This window comes from Tympanuchus pallidicinctus, unplaced genomic scaffold (genome assembly GCF_026119805.1).
Source record: "Tympanuchus pallidicinctus isolate F22 unplaced genomic scaffold, pur_lepc_1.0 scaffold35, whole genome shotgun sequence".
NCBI classification, from domain to species: Eukaryota; Metazoa; Chordata; class Aves; order Galliformes; family Phasianidae; genus Tympanuchus; species Tympanuchus pallidicinctus.
In genome coordinates this window covers 1,767,385-1,783,169 of record NW_026294753.1, presented here as the reverse complement: position 1 = coordinate 1,783,169, position 15,785 = coordinate 1,767,385, and the positions used below count along the sequence as shown (strand labels likewise).

Here is a 15,785-nt window from a genome sequence, read left to right as displayed (position 1 = left end):
TGGAGTGAATGCACTGCATGTGCAGCCCCTTGAAGCTGTCTGTTGTGGAAGAGTCGTGGCACAGCTGGATTTAGAAGAGAGCTCCAGTTTTACCTTGTAGGACTATTTTGGATCAGGTTGCTGAGGGTTCTCCTTCTCATTCTTAGTCATGTTAAGCATCTTTAAGAATTTAAACACCAAAACGCTGCAGTGAGCACGTGCTCTATCAGGATTTCCCTTTGTTATGACTGTTGTGTTGACTCTTACAATTAATGAGGAGTTTAGCTCCATCTGGCTTCTGAGTGTTCCCCCTTCACTCTTTTCCTGTGGTTGCACAGACCCCTCCGAAGGCCTTTGCTGGACTTGCTCCACTGTGACAAGTGTGTTGTACTACAGCAGAGCCTCAGAAATAGCAGGCGGAGGGGAATGAACACTTGGCCAACCTCTTGGTCATGCTCTGGTTCAGGCAGTTCAGCAGAGGTGACCTTGTTTGCTGTAAAGGCTCGTGACAGACTGATGTTTCCCTTACAGACCCTAAAGGCCAATTCTACCAAGCTGGAACCAATCCAGTTGGTCACCAGCCTCCACAGATCCTTAACATAAAAATCACAGCATGTCCTGAGGCAGAAGAGACCCACAAGGATCACTGAGTCCTGGCTCAACAAAGGACTCCCCAGAGTCCAAACCGTGTTTCTGAGAGCACTGTATGAATGCTTCTTGAGCTGCAGCAGGTGCCTTGGGGTGTTCTGTGCCAGGTGCAACGCTTGGTGTTTCCCTGTGAGGAACTTGCTGATGTATTTCCCTGTGTGGAACTTGCTGAAGTCCTTGTCAGCTCCTTCCTACAGCTTGTTGGAGCTCCTTCTGAATGTCAGCTCTGCTCTGCAGCCTGCTGTTCTCCAGGTTTTGTGTGAGGTACAGACCAGCAGGAAATGTCTTCTTCCACATTATTCAGCCCATGAATAAAGATGTTGAAAATGTCAGCCCAGCGTTGACCCTCGAAAAATGCTAGTAGGAGACAGCTGCTCTTTAGTCTTTGTATGGTTGATCACAAAGCTGCTGAACCTGACAGTTGAGCTCATTTTGCCACCCACATTATTCTCCCCTTTTCCATATTGTGAAAAGTTAGCTCTGGAGATGCTATGGGAGACTGTTGAAAGTCTTGCTATGTCTGTGTGAGCAATGCTGCCTGCTCTCATGTCATCTGCAGTCTGTTGCTGCAGAGTATTCAGGCTGATCAAGTGTTACTTGCTAAAGTCAGTCCTTTCTATTTCCAGTCCCGCTGTTGTTCTTTATGTGTCTGAATGTCTTTATGTGTCGTTTTCAGGAGAATTTGTCCCACTCTCTTGCTGGAGACATTGACTGTGATGACTGACCTGTAGTTCCCTGGGTTCTTCTCCTTGGTCTTGGCAAATGAGGGCAATGTTGATTTTGTTTTGTGGTTATGTTGTTGTTTTTTTCTTCCTGTATGGTGCAGGAGCCTTCCCACAGCAGTCATGCTCTCTGTCTGAAATGAGCAGCAGTACTGAAAGCTGTTGTTTGAGGCTAGCTGCTTACCTCCCTGCTCTACTTGCATGGCAAATTGTTTATGCAAATCTCTTTAGTTAATAAAGCAGCACAGAATGCATTCCTAACTAGATTGGGGATACACAAAACATGTATTGCTTGTTCCTAGTCTTCCTTGTGCTTCTTGTGACAATAAGGTCTCCCACAGATGTAATGCTGTTTGTTAGACCAAGTTGCAGAGCACAGCGTTCTTGCTCGTCCTCTGAAATTATGCAGCTGCTGTGTGATGTGAGCATGGAAGAAGGTTGCAGGGAGTTCTGCAGTACGTGCATTTTTCTGTTGTTCTTTTTCAATATTGAGTCTTTGTGCAGTTCTTGCTGGGGATGATTTTCTCACAGATTTGCACGCTTTCTCTGTTAACTGACAAAGCATCCCAAAGTCAGCTGGACACACAGCCTCCTTGAAGAGCCTCGTGCTCCGAGTCCATCACTCACTAGGAAACAAAGCTGTCCAGGTGATGGATGGGCCAGTATCAACTTAAAACTGGACGCAGGCTTTGGTGGTGAAGTAGTAATTGTTTATCCATTGTAGATAAGACAGGGGGATGGAGCTTGATCCTTGAGGTCCCTTCCAGCCCAAGGCATTCCATGATTATGAGTATGCTGAGGTCCACTCAGAGCAGGTGTGTAGAATTAGAGGGGGAAGAGGTGAAGGTTGCCTGTTAGCTGTGTTTTTAATTTGGTGCTTCTTAAGTAGCTTGTGGAGCAGTGTGGTTTTGTTAGGAATCCTTTAAGAAGCTTCTGAGACTCTCACAGCTGGGGATCAATTGAAGTGAAATCTCACTGCAGGAATGTAATTTTCTGCTCATGAATCTTTTACTGGGAATAAAGCTGCTGTCCTCAGTAGATGGGTGCATCGCCCAAGAGTTAAATTTAGGTTTTCCTGTGCAGACTTACAGTGTGTGATTTGCTGCAGTATTAGAAATGAAGTGATCTCACTAGTTGGTCTGAAATGAACATCTGATAACTAGAGACTGCTGAACATTGATATCTAATGTATTGAAGGATAGCTAACCATGAAATGCAAAGATATCTTTTACTCTGAATGCCTAATGGGAAAGTCCTGAGGAGAAAAACTTGGAGGTTTGGAGGACAAGAAGTTGAAGGTGAGCAGCCAGCAGTGTGTGCTTGCAGCCCAGAAGGCCGACAGGCTGCACAGAAAGCAGTGTGGTGAGCAGGCTGGGGGGGAGGTTGTCCCCCTCTGTTCCTCTCTTTTGATACCTCACTGTGTTCAGCTCTCAGCCACCAGCACGGGAAGGATGTGGAGCTGTTGCCATGGATCTGGAGGAGGCTGTGATGCTCAGAGGGGAGCACTGTACCCTACAGAGGGAGACAGGCGGCAAGACCTGCAGTTCTTCAGCTTGGAGAAGAGAAGGCTCTGGGTAGACCTCAAAGCAACCTTCCAGTACCCAAAGAGGGCTCCTAAGAAAGCTAGAGAGGTTTTACAAGGGCCCAGAGTGACAGAACAAAGGGTACCAGATTTAAACAGAAAGAGGGGAGATTTAGACTGGATCATTGGAAGAAATTCTTGGTGGTGGTGATGGTAGGGGCCTGGCACAGGATGCTCAGGGTTAGTGTGGGTGCCCCATGCCTGGAGGTGTTGGATGGGGTTCTAGAGGAGTGTGTCTCTGCTTGTGACAAGGGGAGGGCTGGATTCTACCGGTCCTACTCAAGCCAAGTTGCTGTATACTGTGTGATTAAGAATACTGCTAATTGTAAGCACAGCTCGTTAGAACCAGAGGATGTAGTCGTGTCAAATTCTGTTCAACTGGCGATGTGGTGTGACTGATGAGAGCAGCACTTCATTGCCCAGGCAGCCACCAATTGCTGCAGTTAATTGGGTTCACTTTGTCAGTTTGGGGGAAGTTCTGCTCAGTGATACTGTGAGTTTTTCAGAGATGATTTTCCTGCTAGAAACACAAGTGCTGGGATCTCTGACAGTTCTTTCACAGGTGCTCCCATTGCTCGGATCCTTCCATAGCTGAGGATGGCTTTTCATTCATTGCTTCCCTCACATGAGCAGATAGCTGAATGCCACCAGCTTCCCTTCCTCTGCATGAACCTTTAGGGTGTGTGTGTGAATTTGAACTTCATGCCAATGTGCTTTAATGCCTCTCAGAGAAACAACCAGCTCCTCACTAGCTTTAATGGTAAATATAACATTTGAGGCTCACAGTACTTCATGTTTAGAGCTATTTAGTCTTAATTCCTGTTTCTCAAATGGCACTCAGTGCTTTGCTGCAGAATTATCCTTCATCTTTTATATAGCAATTTCTTTATTTCTTCTTATTCAGAAGCTAGAAAAAAGCGAGGGAAATGCTGCACACATTCATGAAGAAACATGAAAATTGCAGAATCACAACTGGGGAATTTATTATTATTATTATTATTATTATTATTATTATTATTATTATTATTTTTGAATTAAGAAATCAGTTAAGTTTCAGGATGTTGAAATTGGAAAACATTGTTACAGAATTGGGGAAATGTACACAAGAAAGGATGCTGTATTATTAAAAGCCCAGTGCAAGCACCTCAGAGCAGTAATGGCTCTGAAGAACGGTGTGAAATTGTTAGAATGCAATGAGATATGAAGATATGTAATTAAAAATTACATGATTTTAATGATTGACAAAGACTCCTAATGATTGATTTCCATTTTTTTTTTAGGATTCACACGATGCTCTACTGGAATTTGGGAACAACAACCTCCAAGTACTGGTGGACATCACAAGGGAAGGAGTGTGGAAAAATCCAGTTCTTATGAAAATTCTGTCCCAGCAACCTGTAGAAACAGAGGAAGGTAAGCAGGAGGTGCTGGCGATGAGGTGGGGTTGTTGAGAAGTAACTCAGTGCACCTTTGGTGGGGAAACAAGGATTTAAAGTCAGAAAGGAGTTGGTTTCAATGGCTTTGTGCAGGACGTGTGTGCTGTGTGTTCATGTGTTGCTGAGTTCTGTTTATGGTCGACACTTCCTCCCTGGCATACTGAATGATGATCCCTACTGCCAGATCTGCACTGTGGTTACACCAGTGTCATTCATAGGAACGTTTTCAAAAGGAAATATTTTTTTCTACTAAAAGAAGAGGTTTTGCTCTGTAAGTCGTTTGGCTGCAGATTCTAATTTGTGTCATGTAGGAACATTTCAGGAATTCCATCGCTGCTTCTCTGTCTCATCATGCAGGGCTCGTTCCTGGACCTTTGTGTCTGTTTATATGCAGTGTAAGAACGCACTGGTTTCTTTCTCCTAATTGTCAAGGGTCTTTTGACTCAAGTGTAGATCTGGAGACTATCAGGCTGTCTTTTTGTAGATCCTGATCACTTGGAAATAATCCCATAGCTGCCCTGAAGCATATTCCTTCAGCTAAGGCCGAGCACATGCTGCATCCCTCAAAAGAGAATCAAACTAAGTACAAGATTTTCAGTCAGATGTCTTTTGATCCAGTGTAAAACTGGCTTTAACTCCTAATGCAGCTCCTCTGTGGTTTTGAACTTCACTGAACAGATTGTGCTAACTAATTACAGAAAAATCATTAGGAGTTGCATTCCTAATATTGAAGGGGCTTGCAGCCTCTTGCGGTGACCGGTTGTATTTGGTTGACCTGGACCAAAAGGCTGGCGTGTCTCAGGGACTGGCTTTGAAAACTACCTCAGAAGCAACATTTTCACTCTGAAATTCATTTTGCAAATTGTGGAAACATGGGAGTTTTTAACACCTTGAGGTGGAAAAAAAAATACTTGGTTGAAATATTCTGCTTCTTTGGAATATAAAGCTGCAATTAAAGATTGAAGGTGCTGAATCTCAACTAAACGGGTGGAATCCTGTTCAAAATCACCTGATCAGTGCCCTTTGGGCACTGCTACAACATAATTCCGTGCTGCCTTAAGGAATGCTGTCCTTTGGTGTTATTTCTACCCCCACCCTGTTTCCTATAGCCCAGCATTCCTTCCCTCCTGAGTTGTTGGGAATTTGTGTGGGAGAAAATGCTCCACTTGTTGCTGTTCCTTTCCATCACCCATAGCGTCCTGCAGGGGAGCTGGGCGCGTTGCACAGCGTTGTAATGAACTCTGAGTGCAGGGAGGCAGCTTCAGGGAGGTGTGAATTCAGTCAGCTGTGAATTGATGCATTCTCAAAGGCTTTTTTCTTTCCCTAGCTAATAAATTGATTACACGAGAAGGGCCTTCCTTTCTGCAGATGCGAATAAAACATTTGATGAAGTCCAACTGCATCCCACAAGCCACTTTCTTGTCAAAACTGTGTGCAGATTCTCCAGATATTGCAAATGTTGCATCTTTTCGCCAAGCCTACATCACCTGTGTGTGTTCTATGCTGCCTAATGAGGACTCCATTAAGGAGGTTAGTAAATCATGGTCCCTCTTTATTGGCTGTTTATCAGCATTTTACAAATACATTTGTGCAACACTGAGAGCTGAAGCTGGAGAGTGAGTGTTGCAGCTGAGTTCCAAAATAGCCAGTGATTTATTGGAGATGACAGTAGTAACTGCAACTCTCCTCATCGAGGCAGGTGAGTGTTTCCCTTTTAACTTTCACTGTGGAAGCTTGATTTGAGAAGAAAGGGCTGAAGGAAGTCTCAGGTCTTCCTTGTCTTGCAAACTGTCTCTCCTCTATGAAATACCATCGATAGAAGTGTTGTGGTTGAGTGTCATGTTTTGGAACATGATTGTTTGGAATTCATGCTTATGGGCAGACAGTGTGAGATTGGCTTTTGCAGCAGATCTCTTGACCTTTTTGGACCTGGGTTTTAATTGCCAAAAGGAAAAAAAAACAAAAGCCTGCAAAATGCAGAGTTGGAAGTTGCAGATAGCATTGCCTTTATGGTGTATAGGTGCATTTTGCTGACTGCCCAAATGGAAGAGGGTCCTACAGAAAAGTAAAACTGAGTAGGAAACAGAACTCACTCCTACCAACTCTTGACCCCGTTCTGTAGCTGAAATGTGTGATGTAAACTCTATTAAAAGGAGACAGTGTTTTGTTTGTGTGCTTGAGGCAGCTTCCTTTGGCAGAGTAAGCATGTATTTGTCTTATAAATGTGCTCTTAATTTATTTTCTTTAGATTGCAAAGGTGGATTGCAAAGAAGTACTGGACATCATATGTAATCTGGAATCTGAGGGGCAAGAAAACACTGCCTTTATTCTTTGTACAACATACCTTACTCATCAGCTTCAAACAGCAAACGTGTATTGCTCTTGGTAAGTAATGCATATTACTGCTGCTTTTAGTTCTTCTTCCCTCAGTGACTTTTGTGTGAGAGAATTAAGCTAATAAAGTACAAAAATACGTAGTGGAAGTGGATGCATCTTTAACTTAAGAAATATATCAGGCTAAAATACTTGTTTAGATAACTTATGACAAAAGAAACAAAAAAACCTACCACTACCACCAATCCTGCCAATTAAACCACATCCCTCAGAGCCACATCCCCACGGTTCTGGGACATCTCCAGAGGAAGAAACTCCACCACCTCCCTGGGCAGCGTCCCACCACCCTGCTGCCCTCCCAGTAAAGAAGTTCTTCATATTTGTATGGAGCTTTGTGTTGCAGTTTTTTTCCTCGTTGCCCCCTGTTTTGTTGCAGCACACAAAAGAAAAGAGACCAGCCCCATCCATTTCACTCCTGAACTTCAGATATTTGTAAATCTCAGAGATTTAGAGTCTTAAAGCACCGGGGAAGAGTTGTGTCATTGGAATGCAGATGTCAGCAGCTCTGCTTCGTGCCCTGCAACAGAGCTGCATTGTGACTCATTGTGCCCAGTTTGAGTTTCTGTCTAAAAAGTTAAGACTGCGATTGTGGTTGTGTTGTTTTTCTTTTTCTTGACTATAAAGGGAGTTTAAACAATTTGTTCAACTCTAGATATCTGTATTAAACAAAATAAATCCTCTTGTCTTTACCCATTAAATAACAGGACGCAAACTGTTTCCATCCAATGCACGCATGGAAGTAAGGCCCAGTAACTGTTCTTGTCTGCATTTCTAGGAGATAGAGAGCTGATGGAGGTGTGCAGTGTTTTCTGGCAACACTTAAATTATTGTGACATCAGCTCTGAGGTGTGTAGACTCCATGCAGGTTGTGTATATCAGCAATGGGCTTATGTTCTGCTTTTAATTTTTGCAGGGAGCTGACACTTTTCTGGAGCAAATTGCAGAGAAGAATAGATCCTTCTTTAGATTCCTTCTTGGAGAGATGTCGTCAATTTGGCATCATTGCCAAGACACTACAGCATTTATTTTTCTTGATAAGAGTCATACAGTCTGAAGTAAGTATGTGCTTCGTTCCAGAGGCTTTGGGTGCAACTGGAATTGTTTAGATGAATTTATCGTTCTCTTAATAATTCTGCTGATCTGCTATGAAGACATCAGACATCTGACTTGTTAATAATTAAGGTCTACCAGTGATGAGGGATGGAGATTATGACCGAGTTGGTCCATGGAGTTGTTTCATGTAACCCTGAACTTGCGTACAGTTTGCTGTTCCACCTGGTTTTACACAAGTCCATCAGGCCCAATGGGATTTTTCCCATGGTACTTGGAGTTGCTGATGTCATCACAAGGCCTCCCCATTATTTTTCAGCTCTCTTGGGAATCTGGATGGGTCCCAGTTGACTGGGAGCTGGCAAACATTTTTGCAGTTTTCAAGAAGAGCTAGAAGGATAATCCTGGTAGTTACAGGCCTGCCAGTCTCCCTTCAGTGCCTGAAGAAGTTATTGAAAAATATCTGAAGAACAACATAGTCATTGGTCACAGCCAGCTCTGGTTCATGAGGGGAAGGTTCTGTTTAATTAACTTAATTACCTTTTATGACAAGATCACCTGTCTAGTTTACCAAGGGAAGCCAGTTGTTGCTACCTTTGTGGATTTCAGTGAAGCTTTTTCTCGGAGGATCCTTCTGGACAAAACGTCCAGCTTACAGCTAGACAGAAACATAAGGGATGAGCGTTGGCTGATGGGTTGGGCCCAAAAGGTTATGGGAAATGGGGTGCTGTCAGGCTGGTGGCCAGTCAGTAGTGGGGTTCCCCAGGGCTCCCTTTATGGGCCACTTCTCTTCAAGCTTTTCATAAATGACTTGGATGTAAGATTAGGAGGAGTTTTGAGCAAATTTACATTTAATACTAAATTGCCAGGAGCTGTTGACTGTTTCAAGGGTAGCGAGGCCTTGCAGAGAGTTCTTGACAAAGGAGAGAAGCTCTGCGTCTGGGAAGGGCAGCCTTGGCTACACGTGCACATGAGATGCTGGAGGGCAGCTCTGCTGAAAGGGGTCTGGGGGGGCTTGGTCAGCAGCAGGGTGACCATGAGCCAGCAGCATGCCCAGGCTGCCAGGAGGGCTGGCTGTCCTGTGGGGTGCATCAGGCACAGCACTGCCATCGAGTGAGGGAAGGGATTGTCCTGCTTTGCACTGTGTGGCTTCACCTTGAGTACTGTGAGGATCTTGGGACAACACAGTGCAAAAAAGGCATAAAACTGTTAGAGAGTGCCCAAAGGAGGACTATGAAGATGGGGAAAGATCTGGAGAAGACATGAGGAGTAGATGAAGTCTCTCAGTCTCCTCAGCCCAGATGAGACTGAAGGGAAACATCACTGTGGCCCACAGCTTCCTCATGATGAGAATGGGGGGCAGCACTGATTTCTTCTCTCTGGTGACTGTGATGTGACGTGAGGGAACAGCAAGGAGCTGTGACAGGGGAGGGCCAGGTAGGATTCCTCACCACAGGGTGTGTGGGCACTGGAACAGGCTCCCAGGGCAGTGGGCACAGCCTCAAGCTGTTGAAGCTCAAGGAGTGTTGGGACACCACTCTGAGATGTGGATTTGGACTGGATGATCTTTTAGGTCTTTTCCAACCTTGGTGATTCTATGATTCTATGTATAATGTGTAATCTGGTTTTTGAGTTGTCTTGTGCAGAGCCAGGGTTGGACTCGATGATCCTTTGGTCCCTTCCAACTTTTGAGATATTCTATGGTTCTGTGCTCTGACAGCTGAACTAGTTAGTGGACTCTTCCACAGTGCAGTAAATGCGAGATGGATCCCCTCACTTAAAGAGTCAATGTTCCTTACATAAAGTAATTTAAAATGTTGTAGGCTGATGGTGATGGACTTGGACATGTAACACTCAGAAGCCTGAAGTATATTCCAAGTCTACTGGATGCTGTTGTCACACAGTTCTTTTAGAGAACAGCTCTGGAATGCGTGTACCTGACAAAAGAAAGGAACATTTGTGGCTATCTGATTTATTTTTATTTTTATTTTTTTAACAGGCAGAAGAAGCAGGGCTTGCTGTGTCTGTTCTTTTGTGTGTGAGAGCCCTTCAGATCAGATCGAATGGAAGTGACGAAATGAAGACATCGGTGTGTAAAACAATAGCATGCCTTTTACCAGAAGACCTTGAAGTTCGAAGAGCTTGTCAGCTCACTGAATTCTTGCTGGAGCCAACTTTGAGTGGGTTTAATATGTTGGAGGAGCTCTATATGCAACCAGATCAAAAATTTGATGAAGAAAATGCACTGGTTCCAAACTCGCTCCGTTGTGAGCTGCTGTTAGCTTTAAAAGCATATTGGCCATTTGATCCTGAATTCTGGGACTGGAAGACTTTAAAGCGACACTGCCTTAAACTGTTAGGGAAAGCAGGTTCTGATTCAGAGGATGATGTGAGCTGTAATATGTCAATCAACGAAACCGACATGTTAGAAACTTTCTTCAGTGACTGTGATGAGGCAAAGGACCACAAATATTACGATGGGAAAGACCCAATAAACTACCACAAAGAAAAAGCAAGGGTGAAAAAACCAATTGGTTCTTCAGAACGATACCAGAGATGGCTTCAGTACAAATTTTTTTGTGTGCTTTGCAAAAGGGAGTGCATAGAGGCTAGAATACTGCATCATTCTAAGATGCATATGGAAGATGGCATTTACACGTGTCCGGTCTGTACGAAAAAGTTCAAGAGAAAGGAATTTTTCGTACCACACGTAATGGAACACGTTAAGATGCCCCCTAGTAGAACACACAGACCTAAAAAGAAGATAATACTGAAGAAAGAGAGATCACCACAAAAGACAACAGCTTCCAGCAGCCCCACTCCGACGCTTCAGGAGAAATCACATCCGCCAGAGCTCCCCGAAGCCTTTGGAAGTGATGCACACGAATATGTCACGTTCAGCCAGCTGGAGAATTGCCAGCTACAGGACAGGGACATCTACCCGTGTCCTGGCACGGATTGCTCCAGAGTATTTAAGCAGTTCAAATATTTAAGCGTGCATCTGAAAGCCGAGCATCAGAACAACGATGAGAATGCAAAGCACTACTTGGATATGAAAAACAGGAGGGAGAAGTGCGCCTTCTGTCGCCGACACTTCATGACGTCCTTTCACCTGCGGGAACACGAGCGCGTGCACTGCGGGCCTCAGCCCTACATGTGTGTGTCCATGGACTGCTATGCCAGATTTGGGTCAGTTAACGAGCTGCTTAATCACAAACAAACGCACGACGATCTTCGTTATAAATGCGAGTTGAACGGCTGTAACATTGTTTTCAGTGACTTAGGGCAACTTTACCACCATGAGGCGCAGCACTTCAGAGATGCTTCGTATACCTGCAACTTCTTTGGTTGCAAGAAGTTTTATTATTCAAAAACTGAATTTCAGAATCACCTTGCAGTGCACAATATTGCGGTGTCCAATGGGGAGGTGAAGCAAACGGTGAAACTTGAAGAGTCTCAATTGCTTGAACAATCTGAAAATTCCCGTCAGAATGAATCCTTGGATCCCACGGCATCGCAGGAAATCCCCCAGATTAAAGAAGAGGCTCTCTCTGATAGTGAAGATCTAGACAGCGAAAGTAATTGCAGTCTTCATTGTGGGAACCACAGCGGGACTGCTGCGGTGAATGAAGGCCAGGTCCCTCCTTTACTGATTGAAACACTGGCTCACGGTCAGACTGTTCCGAGCTTCCTCATGTCCCAGGAAGGAGTTTTCCATTCAGCAGATGTGAAACAGCAGTGTTCCAATGCAGCAGTTTGCTTTGATGAAAAGAAATTTTCTTGTGGCTTCGAAGGCTGCTGTTCTGCACACAAGAACTCCAGAAGTGTGCACAAACACCTGCGCAGGGCTCATCCGTACAACTTCAAAGGGAAAAAAGGTATGGAAGTGAAAACTAAAGACTTTCTTGATTTGTTGAGCGATGCTCCAGAAAGTCAGTCCCCTGCAGACATCAGTGCAGAGTTGGGTCATAAGGCAGACAGGAATACCGACTCTCCAGAAAACTCGTGCTGCAATATAAATGCTAAAGGAAACAACAGCTTCAAGGAAGAAACGTATCCTTCTTCTCCAGAAGCATCTTATTATGACAGTTCTAAAGAATCAGGTATTGAGGATAACATGTTGGAACTCATGTTAGGCTTAAAGCATCTCAGTTTAAAAAACTCTAACATCCAGAGTTCTTCAAGAAGTAAGCGTGTTTTGGGCTCTTTCCAGTCCTGTTCATCCAGAGACACCAAGTGCCCCGAGTCAGGAGTCGATGCAACTACCTCAAAGTTTCAGTTCCAAGAGCAGCAAGAAAACTTGCCCAGCCAGTACCTTACTCAACTGGCAGCTAAACCGTTCTTCTGCGAATGTCAGGGATGCACGTGCGAATTTGTGACGAGAGAAGCTCTCTTAATGCATTATGTTAAAAAGCATAACTATTCCAAGGAAATGGTTCTTCAGCTAAACATGTTCCAGCATCGCTACTCGCCTTTCAAGTGTCATATTTGCCAAAGATCATTTACGAGAAAAACACACCTTAGGATTCACTACAGAAACAAGCATCAGATTGGCTGCGAGCAGGTGGCTCACAAGGTGTGTTCTAATGAAAAATTTGATCATGCCAGCTTGTGTCCAGACAGCGTGCACAAAAACAGCGCTGTTCCAACACCTGTCTGTCCAACCAAGGTTGAGTTCATTGACGGCTCCGAGCAGCGCTGTCATCCCAAAAAGGAGGAATGCAGTTCTGAGACAGATTTGGAGTCCAGTGAGGAGACGGATGGAAACCTAACAAGAAAATCGTCTAAAATAGCAACTCTGGACAGCCATAGGGAGGAACTGGAAGCAAGGGAAGGGAGAGGAAGTAAAAGAACAGTTGCTAAAGGAAACTTATGTTATATACTGCACAAGTATCACAAACCATTTCATTGCATACACAAAAGTTGCAACTCCGCATTTACCAACCAGAAGGGTTTGATTCGCCATTATAGGACTGTTCACCAGTATAATAAGGAACAGCTTTGCCTAGAAAAAGACAAAGCAAAAACAAAAAGGGAACTTGTCAAATGTAAAAAAATATTTGCATGCAAACATAAAGAGTGTGGTAAGCGTTTTTTCTGTTCTAAGGACCTCGCTAAGCATTGTAGTGATTTCCACAACGAACACTTGGATGACCAAAAGCTGCTTGCTGGGACTGAATCTGCAAGGTTTGCTTGCAATCAAGCCCAGTGTCCTGCTGTGTTTTGTACCTTCAGCAAGCTGAAACAGCACCTCATCGAAGAACACGCCAGCGGAGAGAAAATAAACAAAGATTTTGAAATCCATTGCGACCTCAACGGCTGCAATCGGATTTTCACCAACTACAGTCACTATTCGCAGCACGTGTATTTCCGGCACAGCGAGTATTACGACGATCTCTTCGGGAGTCAGAAAGAGGAGCAAGATAATCACGACAAAAATAAAAGTGGGCAAAGTTGTGTGAGAGGCGGTTTTGGCCTAAGCAAGCAGAATGGAAAGAGGGTCAAAGACAAACCGAAAAGAATTAGCAGAAGTAAAGACAAGCATTTGCTTAGTTTCAAAACAAAAGAGGAAGCCTTGCAGATGTGTCAGGAGAATTCTAACCAGACCCAGTACCCGTGCATGGTTGTGGGATGTCTGTCTGTTGTCAAGTTGGAAAGCAGCATATTGAGGCACTATAAGCGCACACATCAGATGACCAACATGTACATAGAGCAGAGGATTCAGAAACTCGTTCTTTGCGTTAAATGTGGCACAATGACTGAAAAGCAGGCCTGCTCTGACCCAGCCTTAGACTTGGATAAGAAAGACGTAGAAGTGAAAGAGGAGAAATCAGCTGATCCTGAATGCCCGCAGGAAGCGGAGGAGCCTCTCGTTTCGAACACTGAGCATCAGGATGTGAGCAGCGAGGAGCAGAAGCAATGTCCATCGAGTAGCGAGAGCTTCAGTACGGGTGCCTTCGTGTATTCGGGCACTTTAAACTGTAGCCACAGCTCCAAAAGCAGCTGTTTGGAAGAGCAGAACGTCAGGGAGTCGGGCGTGGGGAACACCGAGGAGTTTTCTGAGAACAGTGAAAGAGAAAATAGCTCTTATTTCTCCGGTTTACAATTAGAACTGCCAAGAGAGAAAGAGCCAGAAGGCTGCGAGCAAAGCGCAGTCAATCCAAGTGCAAAAAGAAACGTGCTTTTTGCTACGAAAGACAAATTTCAGAAGCCTCCAGTCTCCAGACCATTTGATTTAAAGACATATAAGCCAATGGGGTTTGAGTCTTCATTTTTAAAGTTCATTCAGGAAAGCGAGGGAAAAGATGACGACGACGACGAGGAGTTTGATGAGGTGGTGGAATGGGAGTCCCCCGAGCAGCTGCCCATAGACAGAGCACTGCAGAAAGAGGGAGAGGGTCAGAAGGACTCCACGCTGAACAGCTGTGCGAGTGACAAAAGCGTCGTCGTGCCCCAAAGCGATCCTGGGCAGCTCGCAGAAATGCAGCCCTTGTTGGCAGAGCCCTCATCTGCCCCTTCTTTAGACAACCTGAGGGCAATCTTGGACAAGGCGCTGACGGGCTGCGGAGACCTTGCCTTAAAGCAGCTCCATTACTTAAGGCCTGTAGTTGTTCTTGAAAGATCCAAATTTTCCACAGCCCTTATAGATTTATTTCCGACAAAAAAGGCAGACGAGCTCTGCGTAGGAAGTATGTGAGCAGTTCTGCTTGGAGCAGCTTGCCTGCACTGCTGCTATTGGGGAGAATTCACGTCAGAGCAGTAGCTGTCACAGTTCACACTGTTTAGGTTAGTTTAGACTGTTTAATTACATGAATGTATAATATCTGTCAAAAGCATTGGCCAAGTTAATTTAGCTCCCTCCTCCCCCCTCTATTTTTTTTTCCTCCAATGGACTGCTGATTTTGGTGCTATTTAACACATCAGAGTACTGGAGGCTTCCTCCTGCAGCGTACGTGTGCATGACTGTGTATGGAACAGTGCTGGGGTACCAGGGTTTGGGGCGATGGAGTTGACTTGAATGTGCACCCGAGGGTGCTTTGTGTAACATATTGTACACTACAGCATCTTATATTTTTTGAGTTATGAGTTTCAATAAATTACGATTTTTCACCCATTTATTTACTGTACAGTAAATCCTTAGCGTGGCCTCCTTGTTTTTCGACCTGCTGCGTCTCATTTCTCACCTTGGAGAGACGGCGTTTGGTTCCTCCATCAGTGCTTTTGCCCCAGTCTCCACAGGAATGGCGGTGAGCAAACAGCAGTGCCGTCCCTCAGCGACTCAGAACTTGGAGCAGGGATTTGGGCACCTTCAAAGAACGCAGTGGAATCGGAATCCTTGGAGTTGGATGAAGACCATCCAGGCCAACTCCCTGCAGCGCACAGATTGTGCTCCAAGCAGCAGGGCCCTTTGCTGTATCTTTCCCATCTCATTTTGAAACTGTGAAAGGATGTGTGAATCCTGTTAGTTTTTAGGAGAGGAAAGATGAGGTCAAAATGTTAAATCTTGCACTGGGGTTGGGTGTCTGAAGTAAATGAAGCATCCTCCAAAGTGCTTGTTGGTAACCAATATCCAGACAGATGAAGGTGGTGTGGCAGCAGAGGTGGAATCTTCCCACCATCATCCCGTGACGTTTTGTTGCTGTGTGACAGATGGCAGCGGGGGGCATCCGACAGAATGGCCTATCTGTGCTCAAGTTTGATTGTAATGAAACTCTGTGCAGGTTGTTTCTTTCCCATTTCTGCTTTCTGGTCCATAGGAAGCTGTGTCCATAGATGGGCAGGGAACGTCCTCGTGCAGTTTGTGAATTAGTTGTGGGCTTTTTTTAAATAAGGACAATTCTAGGTGCACAGAATTGTCCAGCAGTAAGAGGGGTTTCAGCTTGGCATGGATGGAGCTCTTCTGTGTGAGAGAGAAATGCATCACAAGAGTTGGCCTGAGACGATGGGATAAATTGCTGTAGAAAGGCTTCTTGC

The 15,785-nt window shown here is 44.7% G+C and overlaps 1 protein-coding gene across 2 annotated transcripts in view; it reads left to right on the top strand.

Annotated features, from left to right (window-relative positions):
• RLF (RLF zinc finger) overlaps window positions 1-14,927 on the top strand; it is a 28,240-nt gene extending 13,313 nt beyond the window's left edge. Inside the window, exons 4-8 of one of the 2 annotated variants that reach the window (XM_052699169.1) lie at window positions 4,212-4,344; window positions 5,695-5,897; window positions 6,616-6,752; window positions 7,675-7,816; window positions 9,811-14,927. In XM_052699169.1, coding sequence (XP_052555129.1) covers window positions 4,212-4,344; window positions 5,695-5,897; window positions 6,616-6,752; window positions 7,675-7,816; window positions 9,811-14,508 — 5,313 coding nt within the window. In that variant the 3' untranslated portion in view covers window positions 14,509-14,927. Of the gene's footprint in view, window positions 1-4,211; window positions 4,345-5,694; window positions 5,898-6,615; window positions 6,753-7,674; window positions 7,817-9,810 lie in introns of those variants that run through there. The other variant, XM_052699170.1, reaches the window with a different exon arrangement.
• Window positions 14,928-15,785: the final 858 nt, after the last annotated feature.